Below are 22,744 nucleotides of genomic sequence, written 5' to 3'. Positions count from 1 at the left end.
GCTAACATGGCTTCTGGATTACCTCAGCACTGAGAGAGGTAGAGAAGACAGCCCGTATCTTTCTCCCAGGATCAAAATGTCTTCAAGAGAGAGGGGGTAAATTCAAAAGAGATGTGCGGGGGAGGTTTTCTTAAAAAAAAACAAAGAGTAGTGGGTGCCTGGAACCCACTGGTAGGGATGCAGTAAAGACAAATACAATAAAGGTGCTTAAGAGGCTCCTAGATAGTCACATGAATGTGCTGAAAATGGAGGGATATTGACATTGTGTAGCAAAAGGAATTAGTTTAGTCAGGTATTTAATTACTTGTTTAATTAACCTGGCACAATATCGTGGGCTGAAGGGCCTGCTCCTGTACTGTTCTGTGTTCTAATATAAAAACCCACTAGTTCAGCTTAATTTCCAAATCATGAAAATACTCTTTTACACTGAACACAGAGATGTCAGAAAGAGGACACCATCACTGCACAAGGCATTAGTTTGCCAGTAATCAGCAAAAACAAAATCAGGACTAGATTTGTGTGATTATATCCTTTCAATAGCTGTATGCATCACTTAGGCTGATAACATCCTGCAGGGTTTCACTGAACTCTGTAACTAGTCAATGAACTGAATCCGTTGTGCTATTTTATAGTAGATTTTATACGTTTTTATGTATGTGAGGAAAGTTATCAGAATCTCCCAGATTTAGCAATTTACATTTTCCAGTTATTGAGGCAAAGAATTTTACAGCAACAAGCCATACAAGGTGGCACAGTTGTGTAGTGGGCTTCCTCTCATCTGTTTCAGGAGCGATACCTCTCTCTCCCCCTCATTAGTGAGATGTCGAAGTGTTGGGGTGGACAGTAGTTTCTGATGGACTCTACACCACGGTCTCTGAGGGGCTTTGCTATGGCTTGCATTGTGGGAGCTAATGATTTTGCTGGAGCGGGGGGCGTGGGGGAGTATTGATGCTTTAGCTGTTGCTTGTGTGGTGGGGGGAGGGGAGCTGTTATTCATTCTTTGGGTTTTGTTTTCTTCTGTTTCATGGATGTCTGCAAAGAGTAAGGATCTGAATTGAAATGAATAGAATGGAATGGATTTTATTACTTACATCCTTCATATACACGAGGAGTAAAAATCTTTACGTTACGTCTCCGTCCAAATGTGCAATTTATAATAACTTATAATAAATAGTACATAGTCAATATAACATAGAAATACAGTTGTGTCAGCACGAGTTGACCAGTCTGATGACCTGGTGGAAGAAGCTGTCCCGGAGATGGGCCCTGGCTTTTATGCTATGATACCATTTCCCGGATGGTAGCAGCTGGAACAGTTTGTGGTTGGGATGACTCGGGTCCTCGATGATCCTTCAGGCCCTTTTTACACACCTATCTTTGTAAATGTCCTGAATAGTGGGAAGTTCACATCTGCAGATGCGCTGGGCTGTCCGCACCACTCTCTACAGAGTCCTGCGATTGAGGGAAGTACAGTTCCCATACCAGGCAGTGATACAACCAGTCAGGATGCTCTCAATTGTGCCCCTGTAGAAAGTTCTTAGGATTTGGGGGTCTACACCAAACTTCTTCAACTGTCTGAGGTGAAAGAGGCGCTGTTGTGCTTTTTTCACCACACAGCCAGTATGAACAGAACACATGAGATCCTCAGTGAGGAACTTAAAGCTGTTCACCCTCTCAACCCCAGATCCATTGACTTCATAGAGGCTAGCCCATATCCATTCCTCCTGTAATCCACAACCAGCTCCTTTGTTTTTGCGACATTGACAGAGAGGTCGCTTTCTTGACACCACTGTGTCAGACAGATGACTTCTCTGTAGGCTGCCTCATTATTATTTGAGCTTAGGCCAAACAGTGTCATGTACATTCTCTGATATTAAATTGAACCACTGAACGACGCTTTACAGTTCCAGGGATAAGAGTTCAATTCCCACTACTGCCTGTAAGAAGTTTGTACGTTCTCCCCGTGACCAGGTGCTCCGGTTTCCTCCCACAGTCTAAAGACATACTGATTGGTAGGTTAATTGGTCATTGTAAATTGTCCTGTGATTAGGCTAGGGTTAAATCAGGGGGCTGCGCAGTTCGAAGGGCCTACTCCATGCTGTATCTCAATAAATAAAAACCTACCACATCCATGCCAACAGTGGGCACCTGTCTGCACTAATCCCACCTCCCAGCCCTTGGCCCACACCCCTCTAGGCCTAAGCGATTCAAGTGCTTATCTAGAAACTTCTTAAATGCTGTTACAATTGTTCATTCATTGAGTGATCAACTGCATTTACATGTTCATGGTTAAACTGTTTGCTAAAACAAAGGGATTTTAAAAGTAGGGTTGATGTAATCTGATAGTGAACTAAATTACTGTTCTCAGCATAATGGAACAATAATTTATTAACAGTACTACATATTTCAGGAAATATATCAAGAACAAAATCAAATTAAGTAGAACAGGTAAAATTCCTCACACTGATTTATTGTAAAAAAAGATTAAACAATGCACCAGTTCAAAGGCATACCTGAAACATGGTGAGAGCTTCTATTCAAACCTTTTGCTGATTAACAAGAATAAGTAAAACAAAAGTATCTCTATCTGTAGCAAACACTCTAGCCATGCATAACAATTCATAGCTCTCACTACATTTCCCAAATAATAAAGCTGTTTCAAAAAATTATTAAAATATTGCTATATCCCACACCAATTATTCTTCTATCAGTATTTATGACAATAGAGAACAATCAATAAATTAAACCTGAGAACTAGTTTGATGTTTTTCCAGTCATCTTATTAAAATTCATAGATAGGTAGATAGATATTTTATTGTTCCCAAACGAAATTACAGTGTCACAGTAGCAAGTGCACAGATATACAATAGAAGTAAGGAATTTTAAAAAGTTGTTTTAAAAATAAGATGTACAAGATTTACAAGTCAAAGATTACAAGATTTCCAAGTTCGCACTGATAAGATGGTATTGCAAGAATTACTGTAATATTGTACAGTAATGGGTGCACATTCACACCGTCCAGATAAGAAGTCCACGATAGCAGGATGTGGTAAACGGAAGTTAACAACTGTCGAACAGGAGGGGGTCATCACTTCCCCGACTGTAGGTTGACTCAGTATAGAGCCTAGTGGCTGAGGGTAAGAAAGACCTCATATAGTGCTCTTCGAAGCAGTGCAGTTGTCTTAGTCTGTTTCAGCCAAGGTGGCATGCAGAGGGTGAGAAATATTGTACAAAAATGCCAGTATTTTCCATAGGGTCCTTTGTTCTACCACAGCCTCCAGTGTGTTCAGTTTGACTCCCATAACAGAGCCAGACTTTCTAATCAGTTTATTGACTTGTTGGCATCACACATGCTGATGCCATTGCCCCAGCACGCCACCGCATAGAAGATTGTACTGGCAACAACAGACTGGTAGAACACGTGAAAGAGAGGCCTGCATACTCCAAAGGACCTCAGTCTCCTCAGGAAGTAGAGGTGACTCTGGCCCTTCTTGTACACAGCCTCTGTGTTGGTGCTCCATTCAAGTCTGTTGTCCAGGTGCACCTACACAGACTGGGTCCTCACCACATCCACGTCCTGACAATCAATAGTAACGGGGAGCAATGCAGGCTTGGTTTTCCGAAAGTCCATCACGGTCTCCTTTGTCTTATTGATGTTCAGCTGCAGCTGACACCATTTGACAAAGTCCTCCACCAGGGGTCAGAGGTGAGCCAAGATCAGCCTCTATAGGGTCTTCATGATGTGTGAAGTCAGGACCACTGGATGATAGTCATTCAAGACTCTTGGTTGGTTCTTCTTGGGTACTGGGACCACACATGACGTTCTCCATATAGTTGGGACCCCTTCCAGGCCAGTGACTCTAATTGAAAACGTGCTGGAGAACTCCACACAGCTGCTCAGAACACTCCTTCAGGACCTCGGGGTTCACACCATCCGGTCTCAATGCTTCACTGTGCCTGAGTTTCCCCACAGCCCTTCTCACCTGCTCAGTAGTGAAGGTGAGTCCATGATGACTGGGGAGTTGGTGCAAGGTGGGGGTTGGGGGAGGTGAAGATCGGGACAATAACAGTTGGTATGTGGAGGTGTGGATGGTAGATGCAGGGCAAGGAGGGGATATAGGCATGACCTGGAGGAGGTAAGAGAGGAGGTGTTGGTGCTGAAGGAGCTTTGGGTGCTTCGGCACCTGGACTGGTGTGTTGAAGAGGGTGTGAACAGGAGGGCAATTGTCATATATATTGAAATGGTTTAACTCATTAGCTCATTTACGGCTGCATTCCAGGGCTCTACAGCCAGGCTGATTGAAGCCAGTGATGTTCTTCCCGTGTGCTACTCTGCCCAATTCTCTCCTGTATTCCTCGTTAGCCACCTTGATCTTCTCCTTTAGCTCCCTCCGCACAGGTTTCAATTCCTCCCTATCGGCTCTCTTTTTGTGGTTGAGAAAGGCCTTTAGAACACTGGTGACCCATGATTTGTAGTTAGGGAAGCAGCAACAGTCCTTGATGGTATTACAGCGCCCACACAGAAATTGATGTAGCCAGTGATACAATCAGTAAGTCTGTTAATGTCCTCCCCATACAGCCTCACAAAGCTTATTCCAGTCAGTAATCTCAAAGCAGTCCTTCAGGGCCTCGATAGCCTCTGGAGACCATTTCTTAACTATCTTGGTGATAGCTAGTTGTTGGGGTACTTTGACAGTATAAAAGGGCATGAAGTGAACCAGAGATGATCTGATCTTCCAAGTGGGGGGAGAGCTGTGGAGCTGTATGCAACTTTGACACTTGCATACAAGAGACTGAATGTTTTATTTTCATTTGTACGGCACCTGACAAACTGATTGAAGACAGGGTGGGGTTGTCGAGAGAGAAACATGGTTGAACTCTCCCGATACTGCGAAGAACGCACTGGGGTGTTGAGTCTGGAGTCTCACGATGGTAGTATGCATGACATCACACACAGCATCGGGACTGCGTCAAGAAGGCGGAATGTAAACAATGACCAATATGGTGTGGCTGAACTCAAACAGTAGATAAAACTCACAGCAAGCAGTTCAATGTCCAGACTGCAGATTCATTCTTTCACAAAAATGTAACCGGCATTACACCATCTATTGTTCACAAGCACAGCAAGTTCATCTCCCTTCCTCTTACCACACTGTAGATTAACTTGCAGCATTGAAAACAATTCACAGTAGCACTGGAATCTGGGATTTGCTTGTGTAGCCAAGTCTCAGTGAAACACTTAACACTGCATTCCAGATCGTGCCAGATCAGCCATGATCTTATTGAACAGCGGAGCAGGCTCGACAGGCCAGATGGCCCACAGCTGCTCCTATTTCTTATGATTTTATGTTCCTGGTATTCGTTCTGTGTGTCCTCGTGGGTACTGCTAGTTTCTCCATTTTATTTGTCAGCGATCTTACATTCCCCATAATGATAGAGGAAGAGATATAGAACATAGAAACATACAAAACCTACAGCTCAATACAGGCCCTTCGGCCCACAAACTTGTGCCAAACATGTCCTTACCTGAGAAATTACCTAGGGTTACCCATAGCCCTCTATTTTTCTGAGATCCATGTACCTGTCCAGGAGTCTCTTAAAAGACCCTATCGTATCTGCCTCCACCATTGTCGCTGGCAGCCCATTCCACGCACTCATCATTCTCTGCGTAAAAAGCCTACCCCTGACATCCCCCCTGTACCTACTTCCAAGCACCTTAAAACTGTGCCCTCTTGTGCTAGCCATCTCAGCCCTGGGAAAAAGCCTCTGACTATCCACACAATCAATGCCTCTCATCATCTTATACACCTCTATCAGATCACCTCTTATCCTCCATCGCTCCAAGGAAAAAAGGCTGAGTTCCCTCAACCTGTTCTCATAAGACATGCTCCCCAATCCAGGCAACATCCTTGTAAATCTTCTCTGCACCCTTTCTATGGTTTACATCTGTCTCCTGTTGCAATGTTTTTTACCCGATCTGCAGCCTCGGTATCTCCATCTCAGCTTGTCCCGAATATCGATCTTCTGCTGGGCAAACAAAGGCTGCTGGTAGTTGCTCCCTCATATACACAGCATTGCCCCTGCTACTGTAGTCACAGCACTCGATGGAATGAACGATCTTGAGAGCCAGCAGGATGACGATGATGTTCTTAAACAGATTAATGTCCATTGTTAGTTTGCAGTGTTGCTAGCCAGTGCAAAAACAAACGTAAGAAACACACTAAATAACGTTAAGACAAACAAACACACAGAGGTACTGTAGCCTGCTGTTCCGTGCACGGCACTCACGGCGTTTGGAGCAAAACAGCCTGGATCATAATATATGGGTATATTTAAAGCAGACGTTGATTAGTCAGGAGAAAAGGAGAATGGGGTTGGGACGGATAATAGTTAACCATGATGGAGAACAGACTTGATGGTCTGATTCTGCTGCCATGTCCTATGTCTTGATAGTGCAGACAGCGTCATGTGCTCAAAAGAACCACCAATGCAATAAATCCAAGGTGGCAGCTGATCTATGTTTAATAATGCTAAAGGCCATCCATAAAATCTATTCTCTTCGATTGTGAATTATCTTTATGTCAAGAGACTCGTTGGAAAAGGAATAAAGATGGAAACCATATCTTCTCCATTGCCCTAAAGCCTCACAAGTGAGATCAGGTAACACTGCTAAGCGAAGATCAAACTTTAATGCTCTCCAACATGAAATCACTAACTGGTTGAGACACAAAGAAAGTCAGCTGCTCATTCTTTCAAACTCATGGCTTGGTCTTGAAAAGTAATTAAATAATACCAGAGCCCCCTCTGGTGGTACCTTAGTTGCACCCTGTTTAATTGCTTTTTTAAAAAAGATTAATCAACAAGAAAGTAGCAATTAAAAACAATGGAGCCGTCACTGTTAATTCAGCAAGAGAATGATTAGTGTTGATTATCTGATCGGTTTCCCTTTAGAGAACAGTGTTCAATGTACTTGACAAGAGCAATTTGTGTGGGAGAAATGATTTACTGATCAAAGACAGAGGCAGAGATAAAAGGGTGGGGGGGAGACAGAGAGGGAGGGTTTGTGGGGATTGGTGGGAGACGGTGAGTGGGGGGGGGGGGGTCGTGTGAGACCGAGAGTGGGGGGAGGTCGTGGGAGACCGAGAGTGGGGGGGGGGGGGTCGTGGGAGACAGAAAAGGGGGGTCGTGGGAGACTGAAAATGAGTCTTGTGAGAACAGGACTAATCAGGTGCGATTGTGGAAACGTGTGCATGGAGTTGAAGGATGTAGCGAAGGTACTTAATAATTACTTTGCTTCAACATTCACCAGTGAAAAGGACCTTGGCAATCGTGGGGATGACTTACAGCAGACTGAAATTCTTGAGCATATAGTCAGTAGGAAAAAGGATGTGCTGGAGCTTTTGAAAGGTATTAAGTTGGATAAGTCACCGGGACTGGTCTAGACATACCCCAGGCTACTGTGGGAAGCGAGCGAGGAGATTGCTGAGCTTCTGGCGATGATCTTTGCTTTAACAATAGGGAAAGGAGTGGTACCTGAGGATTGGAGGGTTGTAAATGTTGTTCCCTTGTTCAAGAAAGGGAGTAGAGGTAACCCAGGAAATTATAGACCAGTGAGTCTTACACTTCAGTGGTTGGTAAGTTGTTGGGGAAGATCCTGAGAGGCAGGATTTATGAACATTTGGAGAGGCATAATATGATTAGGAATATTCAGCATAGCTTTGTCAAAGGTAAGTCGTGCCTTACGAGCCTGATTGGATTCTTTAAGGATTTAACAAAGCACTTTGATGAAGGTAGAGCCGTAGATGTAGTGTATATGGATTTCAACAAGGCATTTGATAAAGTTCCCCATGCAAGGCTCATTCAGAAAGTAAGGAGGTATGGGACCCAGTGTTCCACAGGGATCTGTCCCGGACCACCTCCTCTTTGTGATTTTTATAAATGACCTGGATGAGGAAGTAGAAGGGTGGGTTAGAAAGTTTGCTGATGACACAAAGGTTGGGGGTGTTGTGGATAGTCTGGAGGGCTGGCAGAGGTTACAGCAGGACATCAATAGGAAACAGAACTAGGCTGAGAGGTGGCAGATGGACTTCAACCAGTTAAGTGTGAAGTGGTTCATTTTGGTAGGTCAAATTTGAAGACAGAACATAGTATTAATGTTAAGACTCTTGGCAGTGCGGAGGATCATCAAGTTCTTGGGCTCTGTGTCCATAGGACACTCAAAGCTGCTGCGCAGGTTGACAGTGTTGTAAGAAGGCGTATGGTGTGATGGCATTCAAAAACCATGGAATTGAGTTCAAGAGCATTGAGGTTCTGTTAAAGTTATACAAGACCTTAGTTAGACCCCGCTTGATGTTCAGTTCTGGTCACCTCACTACAGAAAGCATGTGGAAACTACAGAAAGGGTACACAGCTGTTGCCTGGATTGGAGAGCATGCTTTATGAGAATAGGTTGAGTGAACTTGACCTTTTCTCCTTAGAGTGACGAAGGATGAGAGGAGACCTGATAGAGGTGTATAAGATGATGAGGAGCACTGATCATGTAGATAGCCAGAGGCTTTTTCCCAGGGCTGAAATGGCTAATACAAGAGGCATAGTTTTAAGGTGCTTGGAAATAGGTACAAGGGGGATGTCAGAGGTAAGTTTTTCACACAGAGAGTGGTGGGTGCATGGAATGCACTGCCAGTGAAGGTGGTGGATGCAGATACAATAGGATCCTTTAAGAGACATAATAACAGGCATCCGTTAGTCTCGAGAGACCATGGATTTGCGCTTTGGGAAGTTTCCAGGGCGTAGGCCTGGGCAGGGTTGTATGGGAGACCAACAAGTCTCCCCTCTCCATACGACCGATGTTGTCCAAGGGAAGGGCAAAGGCCAATACAGCTTGGCACCGGTGTCGTTGCATGGCAATGTGTGGTTAAGTGCCTTGCTCAAGGACACTACATGCTGTCTTTAGCTAAGGCCTGAACTAGCGACCTTCAGATCACTAGACCAACGCCTTAACCACTTGGCCACGCGCCAACACATGGAGACATGGAGCTTAGAAAAATAGGGGGCTATGGGGTAGGGAAATTCTGAGAGAGAGAGAGACTAAGAAACTAGGCTACATGGTCGGCACAACACTGTGGGCCATAGAGCCTGTAATGTGCTGTGCAATTTTTTGCCCGGTAACAACAACATGTGCACACTAAATTTTAAGTGGAAATAAACCTGAGGATAATAAACTACCAAGTTCAGTTTGTTGTTCATTGTTTAAAAGAAATAAAATAATACACATCAATGAGTCTTACTTGAAAACTTGGCCAGCAGGAATATTGTCTGGTCCAGCAGCCTTCTGTGGGTTGACCCTGCACAGGGTTCTTCTCACATCGGCCACGGTGAGACACAGCACCTGGGAAAACTCTGCTCTTCAAGGCTGCTTTGAGCACACTGACTGGCACATGTTCAGGGAGGCTGCAACCGATGGCGACTCCACCAACTTAGAGGAGTTCACGGCATCAGTGACCAGCTACATCAGCAAGTGCATTAATGATGTCACTCTGTCCAAGACCATCACTACATGCGCTAACCAAAGCCATGGATGACCGTGGAGGTGCGTGCGCTGCTGAGGACCCATGACTCCGCCTTCAGAGCAGGCGACAAGGCAGCCCTAACAACAGCGAGGGCCAAACTGTCCCGGCCATCAGAGAGGCAAAGTGTGCACACGCCCAGCAAATCCACAGCCACTTCCAGGACAGCGGCGACACGTGGCGCATGTGGAAGGGCATCCAGGACGTCACTAACTACAGGACAACATCACCTGACTGTACGGGTGATGCCTCCCTCCCAGATGCGCTGAACAACTTCTACTCTTGTTTTGAGGCGGAAAATGATGTGGCAGTGAGGAAGTCCACCCCTCCTCCCAATGACCAGGTGCTGTGTCTCACCGTGGCCGATGTGAGAAGAACCCTGTGCAGGGTCAACCCACAGAAGGCTGCTGGACCAGACCATATTCCTGGTAGAGTCCTTATATGCAGACCAGCTAGCAGATGTTCTCACTGACATCTTCAACATCTCCCTGAGCAGCGCCATCATTCCAACGTGCTTCAAGGCCGCCACCGTTGTCCCCATGCCAAAGAAGTCTTCAGTGTCCTGCCTCAATGACTACTGTCCCATTGCACTCACATCCATCATCATGAAGTGTTTCGAAAGGCTCATCAAGACCCTGCTGCCCCCCTCACTGGACCCCCTGCAGTTCGCGTACCATCCCAACTGCTCAACAGACGACGCCATTGCCATCACCCTCCACCTGGCCCTAACCCACCTGGACAAAAAAGACACATATGTTCGAATGCTGTTTATAGACTTCAGTTCAGCATTCAACACAATCATCCCTCAGAAACTGATTGGAAAGCTGAGCCTATTGGGCCTGAACACCTCCCTCTGCAACTGGATCCTAGACTTCCTGACTGGGAGATTTCAGTCAGTCCGGATCGGGAGCAGCATCTCCAACACCATCACACTGAGCACGGGGGCTCCCCAGGGTTGCGTGCTCAGTCCACTGCTGTTCACTCTGCTGACCCACGACTGTGCTGCAACACACAGCTCGAACCATATCATTAAGTTCACCGATGACACCACCATGGTGGGTCTCATCAGCAAGAACAACAAGTCAGCATACAGGGAGGAGGTGCAGCGGCTAACAGACTGGTGTAGAGCCAACAACCTGTCTCTGAATGTGAACAAAACAAGAGATGGTTGTTGACTTCAGGAGGGCACGGAGTGACCACTCCCCACTGAACATCGATGGCTCTGCGATAGAGATCATTAAAAGCACCAAATTTCTTGGGGTTCACCTGGCAGAGAATCTAACCTGGCCCCTCAACACCAGCTCCATAGCAAAGAAAGCCCAGCAGCGTCTCTACTTTCTGCAAAGGCTGAGGAAAGTCCATCTCCCACCTCCCATCTTCTACAGGGGTTGTATTGAGAACATCCTGAGAAGCTGCATCACTGCCTGGTTCGGAAATTGCACAATCTCGGATTGCAAGACCCTGCAGTTGAGGTCAGCTGAGAAGATCATTGGGGTCTTTCTTCCCGCCATTACATTTACACTACACGCTGCATCCACAAAGCAAACAGCATTTTGAAGGACCCCACACACCCCTCATACAAACTCTTCTCCCTCCTGCCATCTGGGAAAAGGCACTGAAGCATTCGGGCTCTCACAACCAGACTATGTAACAGTTTCTTCCCCCAAGCCATCAAACTCCTCAATATCCAGAGCCCGGACTGACACCAACTTACTGCCCTCTACTGTACCTACTGTCTTGTTTATTATTTATTGTAATGCCTGCACTGTTTTGTGCACATTATGTAGTCCTGGGTAGGTCTGTAGTCTAGTGTAGTATTTTTTTCTGTGTTGTTTTTACACAGTTCAGTGTAGTTTTTGTACTGTTTCATGTAGTACCACGGTCCTGAAAAACGTTGTCTCGTTTTTACTGTGTACTGTACCAGCAGTTACGGTCGAAATGACAATAAAAGGTGACTTGAGTTGACTTCTCATAGACTCATGTAATAATACCAATCTTTTCACATTATTAAAATTGTTTGAAATGTTCAAACAAAACTTACAAAATTACAAACTAGTTAACAAAATATCCAGATACGTTCTTTTATTTGGAAATCATTGCATGCACAGATTTTGTAGCTTAACTGCATAAGAGATATAAAGTTGAACAAGATAATGAACATATTTAAGTTGCTCGGTCATTTTTTCTCCCCTGTCTTTGGCATTTACCCGCTCTTTGTAAACTGTCAAGACTTATAAATCCCCCATCCAACAGAAAGCTTTGAATTCTCCTCAGCATATCCAAATGACACCATTAAGCGATTTCTCAGTTTGCTTTTGATTTGATTGATTAAGCTAAAACCTTTTCCACAGGCAGCGCTAGATGCAAGAAAGGTTCAGCCAATGTTCATCAACTTTGCAAGGTCACAAAATTCTTCATTTTGAAGAGCAAATGTCACCATTTCAGAAAAGCCCATAATCAGATTGGATTTTTTTTCTTGTACAGCAAATCTGAAGTCATTGTAGTGCTTAACTATGAAAGCAAAACACTGTCTATAAGAACCTTGATCTCCTCTGGGTTGGATTGTTTTTGCTCTTGGTCACGTGCACTCTCACAAAACATACATAGCAGGTCTGTAGTGAGTAATAAAGGATTTTCTCGTCGGCGCATTTACACACTGTCCATACATGATTTGCTTGCCAAATGACACTTTAAAAGGTAAAGTTTCCAAATATCACTCCACTTCTTCCCACTTGCAAATTCTCCAGCAACTTTTGCACCGTGACAATACATACAGGTAACACCAGCTTCTCTAGTGTACATAAATATTTCTCGTAGCTGCACGTTCCTGACCTCATGAGATTTCAGTGTAGCTGTCTCTACTGTTTCATTAAGCAATCTCACTTTAAATGAACTAGCAGTTCTTTACACTTCACGCCCTTTGCTTCTTTGGAATTCGACATAGTGAATCAATAATTTCTTCAATAAAAACAGTATAAATAAGCCAGTTCTAAAATCTGTAGACAATTCGTCACAACTCCACACTATCAACACTGTCTGCATCAGAAATTGGAAAAAAAAATATGATTGTGTATGATCGTTAAATATACTTAACATGCCAATGAGGTAGACGGTGACAACCTTCTGTGTAGTTTAAATTCCCTTGTGCGCTAACAAAAGATGCGTGCATGCGCACACCTTAGAGGGAACACTGGACACCACCTATTTTAGTATCATTCACAAGTTTACTATACATGCTTTGAATATTCATATCCAAATAATTAATATAAATTACAAAGAGCAAAAGTCCCAGCACCAACCCCTGTGGCACACATAACCACCGGACACCTGTCTGAGAAGCAAACTTCAGCCATCGCCCTTTGCTTCCTACCACTGAGCCAATTAAGAACTCACTCCGCTATTTCCCCTGGATCACATGTGATCTAACCTTCCAGATCAAACTGCCATGAGGGTCCAAAATCAGAGCCTGTCTCTCCAAATGTTGGTAGATCCTGCTATTCAGCATACCCTCCAACAATTTACCCACCACCATTGTCAGACTCAATGGTCTATACCATATATGTCAAACTCAAGGCCCGCGGGCCAAATCCGGCCCGCAGTGGAATTATCTTTGGTCCGCGAGATAATATCTAATTACTATTAAAGCTGGACCCAGTAATCGAAGGCCTATGGCGTATGATATGGCTAATGCTGAGTTTATTCAGGTACCAGGTTTTCAGGGTTTTTAGTGTTTATTCGGCAGCCTTCTTCATAAGAAACGGAATTTGTAAAGTGAAACACTTTATAGTTATAGCAGAGACTGAGACACATGAGAGCAGGCTGAAAAAACGGAGGCAACGAAAGCTGCGTTCGCACGCGTCCGACTGATCCGGCCCGCATGAAGCTGCATTTTGCTCAATCCGGCCCGTGACCTAAAATGAGTTTGACACCCCTGGTCTATACTTTTCTGGTTTGATTAGCTACCCTTTACGAACAGTAAAGCCACAAGACATAGCAGGATAATTTGGCCATTTGTCCCATCAAGTCTACTCCGCCCTTCCATCATAGCTGATTTATTACCCCTCTCAACCTCATTCTCTATCCTTCTCCTCATAACCTATGATTAATCAAGAGCCTATGACCCTCCGCTTTAAATATATTTAATGACTTGGCCTGCACAGCCATGGCAAAGAATTCCAGAGATTCACCAACCTCTTCATCTCTGTTCTAAAGGGATATCCTTCATCTATTCTGATGCCATGTCCCCTGATTCTAGACCCAGGAAACATCCTCTCAGCATTCACTCAATCTAAGCCTTTCAATATTCAATAGGTTTCAAAAAGAACCTCCCACATTCTTCTAAATTCCTGTGAGTGCAGGTCCAGACCCTGCAAATGCTCCTCATGTTACCAAAACGCATGACCATACACGGCCCAACACTATATTCCATCTACTACTTCTTTGCCCATTCTCCCAATCTGTGCAAGTCCTTCTGCAGATCTTTAGCCAGAATAACGTACTCCAACATCTTCTCAACTACTGAAATCAAGCTAAGTGGCCTTAAATTTCCTTTCTTCTGCCTCCCTCCCTTCTGAAAGAATGGAATGATATTTGCAATTTTCCAGAACCATTGCAGAATCTAATACCTCCACAATCTCTCCAGCTACCTCTTTCAGAACACTGGGATGTAGGTCATCTTGTTCAGGTGACTTATTTATCTTCAGACACTTTCAGTTTCCCAAGCACCTTCCCCTTAGTAACAGCAGCTACGCTCTGTCTTGTAGAAACACAGAAAACCTACAGCACAATACAGGCCCTTCAACCCACAAAGCTGCGCCAAGCATGTCCTTACCTTAGAACTATCTAGGGTTACCCATAGCCTTCTATTTTTCTAAGCTCCATTTAGCCATCCAGGAGTCTCTTAAAAGACCCTATTGTTTCCGCCTCCACCGCCGGGGCTGGCAGCCCATTCCACGCACTCACCACTCTCTGCGTAAAAAAAACTTAACCCTGACATCTCCTCTGTAGCTACTTCCAAGCACCTTAAAACTATGCCCTCTTGTGCTAGTCATTTCAGCCCTGGGAAAAAGCCTCTGACTATCCACACAATCAATGCCTCTCATTATCTTATACACCTCTATCAGGTCACCTCTCATCCTCCGTCGCTCCAAGGAGAAAAGGCCAAGTTCACTCAACCTATTCTCATAAGGCATGCTCCCCAATCCAGGCAACATCCTGGTAAATCTCCTCTGCATGCCTGTGACACCCTTGACTTTCTGGCATACTGCTGGTGTCTTCCACAGCGAATACTGATGCAAAATACTAATGAAGTTTGTCCGCCATTTCCTTGTCCCAGATTACTTCCTCTTCAGTGACATTTTGAAGCAATCCAATATCTACTCTTGCCTCTTTATATGTCTGTAAAAACTTTCGGCATCCTCTTTTATATTATTAGCTATCTTACCTTTCTATTTAATCTCTTCTCTATTTATTGGCTTTTTTAGTTGCCTTCTGTTGGTTTTTAAAAGCTTCCCAATCCTCTAACTTCCCACTAATGCTTGGTCTATTATATGCTCTCACTTTTGCTTCTATGCTTTTGTCAGCCACGGATGCCTCATCCTCCCTTTAGAATACTACTTCATTGGGATGTATCTATCTTGCACCTTCTGAATTGCTCCCAGAGACTCCAACCATTGCTAATCTGTCATGACCTATGCTAGAGTTCCCTTCCAATCAACTTTGGCCAACTCCTTTTACATGCCCCTGCAACTCCCTTTACGCCACTATAATACTGATACAGTACACCTGACTAACTTCTCCAATCTCAAATTGCAGGATGAACTCTATCATATTATTAGCAATGTCTCCTAAAGGTTCTATTTCCTTAATCTTCCTTTTCAAATCTGGATCATTACATAACACCCACTCCAGAACAGCCTTTCCCCTAGTGGGCTTAACCACAAGCTGCTCTAAAAAGCCATCTCATAGGCATTCTACAAATTCCCTCTCTTGGGATCCAGCACCAGCCTGAGTTTAATGTACCAACAATGGTACATTAGCCACTGTCCTCCCAAACTTTACCTGCAGACACAGATAAAGCAAAAATCTCTGAGTCCTTCTCAATTTTATCTGTACCTTCTCATAATGTTCAAGAATGCAACAGGTCAGGCCCTGACAATTTATCCACCTTAATGAATATAAGACCTCCAATACCTTCTCCTTGCTAATTTGTTAGTGCTCCAAGATAATCACCACTCATTTTCCCCATTTCCTCAGCTTCCATCATTTTCTCCACAATAAAAACTGAGGAGAAATATTCCTTAAAAATCCCTCCCATTCTCTTGATGGTCATGTTGATTTTTAAGGGGGCATACTTTCACCCCGCCACCCTTTCACTCTTAATACACCAACCCAGATCATGCTCTCTTTTTGCTGCTGCCATCTGGAAGAAGGTACAAGAACCTCAGGACTCACATCACCAGGTTCAGGAATAGTTACTACCCACCAACTATCAGGTTGTTGAACCAGAGGAGATAACTTCACCTGCCCCATCATTGAAATGTTCCCACACCCAATGGACTCACTTTTGAGGACTCATCTCATGTTCTCGATATTTCTTGCTTATTTATTTATTACTACTTTTCTGTTTGTATTTGCACAGTTTGTTGACTTCTGCACTCTGGTTGAACACCTTAGTTGGGTGATGGTTCATTGATTCTGTTATGGTTATTATTCTGTAGATTTATTCAGTATGCCCACAAGAAAATGAATCTCAGTGTTGTATATACATACACACACACACACACACACATTGATAATACATTTACTTTGAACATTGAAGTTGCTTAGGATTTTGCCTCATATTGCCTGCCATATCCTTTTCATATGCTCTTTTTGCCCCCCCCCCCCCCAAGTGCACCCCTGCACTTCTTACAGTCTCATTAAAACTGTTACATTATTTAAAAAAGGTTGCAAGGACATGCTAAGGAACTACAGGCAGATCAACTTGACATCAGTAGTGGGTACGTCACTGGAGGAATTTCTGGCGGACAGAATCTACCAGCATTTTGGTAGACAGAGTCTGAATAGGACGAATCAGAAGGGCTTTGTATATGGGAAGCTCATGCTTGATGAACCTTTTAGTTTGTTGAAGAAGTAACCAAAAGGTTAGATGAGGATAAGGTAGCATACGTCATCTATCTGGGCTTTAGCAAGGTCTTTGACAAGTTACGGCATGGTAGGCTCATCTGGAAGGGCAAGTCCCATGGAATCCAGACAGAGTTGGCTAAGTGGATTCAAAATTGACTCAGAGATGGGAAGTAGAGTTTGGTGGCTGAAGGTTGTTTCTTGGAATGAAGGCTGATGTGTGCCTCAGGGATCAGTGCTGAGATGTGACCCTTGTTATTACATATAGCTCTTATACATAGTTTGATCAGTAAGTTTCTGGATGACATGAAACTGGAAGTGTTGACAGTGAAGAAGGTTATCGTAGATTAAAAAGGGATCTTGATCAGTCACAGAAGTAAGTCGAGAAGTAGCAAATGGATTTGAAAACAGATTAAGTATGAGGTGATGCATTTTGGAAAGTCATTCCTGCATAGGACTTGTACAGCAGTGAAGAGTGTAATGGAACATAGAGATTAGGAGTACAAGTGCATAATTCATTGAAAGCAGCTTCACAGGTCAACAGGTGGTGAAAAAGGTATTTACCACACTGGCCTTCATCAGTAAGGACATTGAGTATAGGAGTTCGGACAATAGGTTGTTACAGTAGTACACACTGTTGGTGAAGCTGCACTTAAGAGTATTGTGTACAATTTTATTCACCTTATTAGAAAAATGAGGTCAAACTGGAAGGAGTGCAGAAAAGATTTCAAGTCAAGTCACTTTTATTGTCATTTTGACCATAACTGCTGGTACAGTACACAGTAAAAATGAGACAATGTTTTTCAGGACCATGGTGTTACATGACACAGTACAAAAACTAGACTGAACTACGTTTTAAAAAAAAAAAACACAGAGAAAGCTACACTGGACTACAGACCTACACAGGACTGCATAAAGTGCACAAAACAGCGCAGGCATTACAATAAATAATAAACAGGACAATAGGGCAAGGTGTCAGTTCAGGCTTCGGGTATTGAGGGGTTGATAGCTTGGGGGAAGAAACTGTTACATAGTCTGGTCGTGACAGCCCAAATGCTTCGGAGCCTTTTCCCAAACGGCAGGAGGGAGAAGGCTGTTTACAAGGCTGTTGCCAGAACTAGAGGGACTGATTTATAGGAAGAGGTTGGGCAAACTAGGTCTTCATTCTGTGGAATGTCAAAGAATATGGGGCGACCTTATAGAGACGTTTCAAATTATGAAGAGCATAGATCAGGAGTTTCCAACCTGGGGTCCATGACCGCTTGCTTACTGATATTGGTCCATGGCAGAGAAAAGGTTGTGAACCCCTGGCATAGATAATTGGTGACTGCCTTTCACCCAAAGTAGCAGACTCCAAAACTAGGGGCGTAACTTAGGAGTAGAGCAGAAAGAGTAATAAGGGAGGTGAAGAGCAACTTTTCCCAGAGGTTGGTGAGCATATCTAACGAGCTGCCAGAAGTAGTCATTGAGGCAGTTATAGCAACAGCATTTAAGCAGCATTTGGACAGGTATATAGAAGGGTGGAGTTTAGAGGGATGTTGGCCAAGCCAGAAAATTGGGACCATCTGGGTGGGCACTGTGGTTGACATGGATTCATTGGGCTGAAGAACATGTATCTCCCCCTTATGACTAGTTCCCGATTGTTTATGCGCCGTTCTCTCCCCCTTTTTAACCATAGCCTCAATCTCTCTCATCAACTAGAATTCCCAAAACCTGTCAGTCTTGCCCTTCACCCTAAAATCAACATGCATACCTTGAATTCTTGACATCACACTTTTAAAAGCCTCCCACTTGACCCTGACCCTAATGCTTCTTTCCCTGCAAACAACCTTGCCTGCAAGATCCTATTTAATGGATCTAAAACATGCCCTGCCCCAGTTCAGAACCCTACCCTGCGAGTCAGTTGTACCTTTCTCCATAGCTACTTTAGAAAACATAGAATTAAAGTCACTTGACCAAATCCTCACTAAGAGACATATCTGCCACTTGCTTTACATCATTCCCCAAGAGGAGGCCCAGTGTGGCACTCTTTCTAGTATGTCCCACTCAATATTGATCAAGGAAGCTTTCTTGGTCACATTTAACAAATTCCACTCTATTTTACTCTATGGTTGTTCTCCATACATTCTCAATAATTTCAAAAGTTCAAAGTAAATTTATTATCAAAGTATATACATATCACATACAACCCTGGGATTCATTTTCTTGTGGGCATACTCAATAAATCCATAATAGAATCAATGAAACATCACCCAACTAGGGCGTTCAACCAGAGTGCAGAGGTCAACAAACTGTGAAAATACAAAAAGAAAGAAAAAAGTAAGCAAGCAATAAATATCAAGAACATCAGTCGAAGAGTCCATGAAAGTGAGTCCATAGATTGTGGGAACATTTCAATGATGGGACAAGTGAAGTTGAGTGTAGTTGTCTCTTTTGGTTCAAGAGCCTGATAACAGATAATAACTGTCCTTGAATCTGGTGGTGTGGGTCTGAAGGTCCTGTACCTTCTTTCTGATGGCAGCAACAAGAAGACACCATGTCCTAGGTGGTAGGGGTGGTTCAATGGTTGGGAGGTGATCAACTGCGCCGTATCTAAAACTTTTTGTAGGCCTTTCTGTTCAAGAGCATTTGGGCTTCCACACCAGCCTGTGACCACCCTTAATTTACACACTCAAGTCAAATTTGTCATATACAGTAAGGTTCAGTTACAATGATAAACTTGCTTGCAGCTGCATCAGTCAGATAAGTACAAAAAAAAACAGAATACAAACGATGCATTAATTATGCGACAGTGAAGAGAGAGAAAAAGACTATGCCAAAACAATTCAATGCAAAAATAAGGACACAATCAGAAACAAGTCCGTGGCAGCCCATGCTGTTCTGTTTGCTGAGGCAGGGTTAGGGTTGTGCAGGCCTGATGGTTGTAGGAAAGTAGTAGCTAGCTGTTCCAAAGTCGTGCGAACAAGCAATTCCATTACACCGTGGTGGATGCGAGAATTATTTAGGTAGGGTGAAACCCACGAAGGTCACATGGAGATCGTGGAACCCTACAAGAACAATCCCCGAGGTTAAAATCGACCCCACTGAGGCACCAGCTCGGCGACCAAATCCCTCGGTCTGTGCCGGCGCTCCGACCTCTCCCGCTCGCTGCTAACTCCTTACCTCTCCGCCGAAGCAGGAGCGCCGCGACGGCGCTGTCCACGCCGCCGGACACAGCGCACACGACTCGGCGCAGCGACCGGCTCATCCGCCACGCTGACCCGGGGCAAAACCGCCGCCGCCGCCGCCGCTCCTTCCCCAGCCGGCGCCCGCTGTACACCGATCCGCCGGAAAACTGCAGCCGGAGACAAGAGTCCGGCTCCCTAATTGTCACTCAGTCCCCTTCCTCCGGAGCGGGCGGTGGGGGAAGCTCCAACCGGCTCCATTCCGAGGGCGTAGCGGATGATCCAGAGTCTGGGGGCCCGGAACTGGTGCCATGGGATCTAGGGTTTATGAAACCAGCGCCCTGGATCCTCAGTGTATGCTCTGTGCGGCAGCCTAGGGATCTCAGTCTGTACTGTACCTGCTGGAAGAATTTACGGTTCACCTGCAAACATGCAGCTGGCTACATGATTCATGACATGCATCTACTTACCCTAGCAATCAGATCTATAAATTGGAGGTATTGATCCCCTCTCGTGACTCCTTGTATTGCAGTCAGTGAGGGGTTACGAGAGGGTATCCGTCCATCACTGGACCGCCACGCAATTGAAAGTGATCAGAATCAGGTTCAATGTCACCGGCATTTGTCGTGAAATTGTTTATCTTTGCGGCAGCAGTACAATGCAATACTGTACACAATAGAAAATACAGTACTAGATTACAGTAAATATATATAAACACCCCACAATGTGTGATCAAGATCGGAAATACAAACATCAAATAAGTCAACAAATTCGGATATCTTGGCAGCCTAATAACAAGTGATGGCAGGTGCGACACACAGATATCAAATACAGAATAGCAATGGTGAAAGAAGCTTTCCAAAAAATGAAGACCATATTAAGACAGAAATATGACCATGTACACTAAAAACAGAATACTGCAGCGCTACATTTATTCTATCCTGACTTATGGAAGTGAATGCTGGACCATTTCCCCAGCAATGGAAAAGAGACTAGAAGCAGCTGAATTATGGTTCCACAGGAGAGTGTTAAAAATATCATGGACCGCACCCACATCAAATGAAGAAGTTCTCAGAACAGCCCAAGCAGTTAGATCACTGATACCAACAATAAGAGCAGACAACTCAAGATTCCTAGTACACATCATGCAGAAAAATGAACTAGAAAAACTCATACTCTCTGGAAAGATTGAGGGGAACAAACCTAGAGGAAGACCTCGGCTTATGTACATCAAAAGCCTAGCCAGGTGGCTACATATTGAGGAAATGGAAGTCATCCAAAGAACAAGGGATAGATCTATATGGAAAACCATGGTCACCAACGTCTGCATCGGATATGGTACCTAGACAGACAGACATATAAATATGAAATGGTTAAGTAAGTAGTGGATTTCCAGCATTTGCAGATCTTCTCTTGTTTATGAGTGAAAAATGAACCTCATTAGTTTAATGTCCATTCAGAAATCAGATGGCAGAAGGGAAGAAGCTGTTCCTGAATCGTTGAGTGTGTGCCTTTAGACCTCTGTACCTCCTTCCTGATGAGAACAAGGCATGACCTGGGTGATGGGGGTCCGTAATGATGATGGATGCTGCCTTTCTGAAGCATTGCTCCATGAAGATATCCTGGATGTTCTGGAGCCTAGTGCCCATGATTAAGTTCTCAACTTACTGCATCCTGCGCAGTAGCAACCCCCCCCCCCCCCCCCATACCAGAAGGCGATGAAGCCAGTTAGAATTTTCTCCACGGTATTTTAACAAAATTAAGACCACATAACCAGATGGGTGTGCATGATAGAGAGAAATATGTCCAATTCAGAACCAACTCTCATCACCTATAGAGAATGCCGCATCACCGTATTAGAATGGTCGAATGTTTAAAAAGGACCATACCAAATTCAGAGTAAGTGATCCAGAGTCAAAAAAAACTTAAATGTAACAAAATAATATTTCTAGTGGGCCAATTTAGTGATTGGTAAAAGTGCGAATTTCGTTTGTAGTCAGAGTGATACGGCACAGAAAAAGGCCCTTCAGCCCATCACAATCTTCTTACGCCCATCACTCCGAATGGAGCATAGGCCGCCAAGAGCAGCTCGTCAGAGTCCACTGTCCTAGGCCGAAGGGTTGATGGACCCCACGGCTTCCACTTTCACCACACGACCTCATACTTCGTCCTCCCCCAGGAATGAGCTCCTTTGAGCTTCTGTTGGCATTTCTGTAGCTCTGGGCTTTTACGGGATAGGCTTGCGCCACGTCCAACACTCTTCCTTTTGCAGCTGGGCTTGGGACTATCCATGGCTGAGTTACCAAGCGTCTGTTTAGATTAATCTTCAACAATTCCAGTTGTTCTCCTCCAGTTATCAGCTTCCCAGATTCTAGCATTCAATTAAACTACCACCTGCTCATCTGTTGTGTGTGTTACTGCCTGTTACAACACTGGCATTTAGGGCAGTAATATAGGCCCTACATCTTTGGTGGTCTGCAGGGCTTCCTTCATCATGTCAGCAGCTTCCTCTTGGTTTTCACTACTGTCAGTCATGCAAGTCCTAGATGGAGTCTCAGGAGTGCCATTGTACTCAGATGTAGAAGGGTTCTTCAGTGTTGTTTCCTTAATAATTTTGTTTCTGCAGTCAGGGTTGTTACCCCTGAGCTGAACCCTTGAACCTAGAGGACCGGTGGACCTCTCTTGGTTTAATCTCTATCCTTTGACCTGTTCGGCATGGGTGACCCTACCATGAGCATAAAACCTTGACTCTGGCCAACACAGCTCTCCAGGTCACTGTAGCACTCAAGCCCCCAAACCGTGACAAGGTTGTGGTCCTTTTGGAGGATGTCTGTAGTCAGACATCAGAAAACCTGGAAGGGTGGTCACATGGAGTACATGCAAACTCCA

The 22,744-nt window shown here is 44.3% G+C and overlaps 1 protein-coding gene across 3 annotated transcripts in view; it reads right to left on the bottom strand.

Moving 5' to 3' along the window:
* The window catches only part of trmu (tRNA 5-methylaminomethyl-2-thiouridylate methyltransferase), a 49,780-nt gene extending 29,351 nt beyond the window's left edge, over positions 1-20,429 (bottom strand). The window contains exon 1 of one of the 3 annotated variants that reach the window (XM_073066348.1): positions 20,326-20,429. Coding sequence is in view for 1 of the 3 variants with exons in the window: in XM_073066346.1 (XP_072922447.1) it covers positions 19,854-19,938 (85 nt within the window). In the remaining 2 variants the exon portion in view is untranslated. Of the gene's footprint in view, positions 1-5,972; positions 6,093-19,853; positions 20,128-20,325 lie in introns of those variants that run through there. The other 2 variants (XM_073066346.1, XM_073066349.1) reach the window with 2 other exon arrangements.
* Between the last annotated feature and the right edge of the window lie 2,315 nt (positions 20,430-22,744).

The sequence above is a fragment of the Hemitrygon akajei genome, chromosome 14 (assembly GCF_048418815.1).
Source record: "Hemitrygon akajei chromosome 14, sHemAka1.3, whole genome shotgun sequence".
NCBI lineage: Eukaryota > Metazoa > Chordata > Chondrichthyes > Myliobatiformes > Dasyatidae > Hemitrygon > Hemitrygon akajei.
Note: the sequence above shows the minus strand (reverse complement) of the source record. Positions and strands in the feature narration are given on the sequence as shown.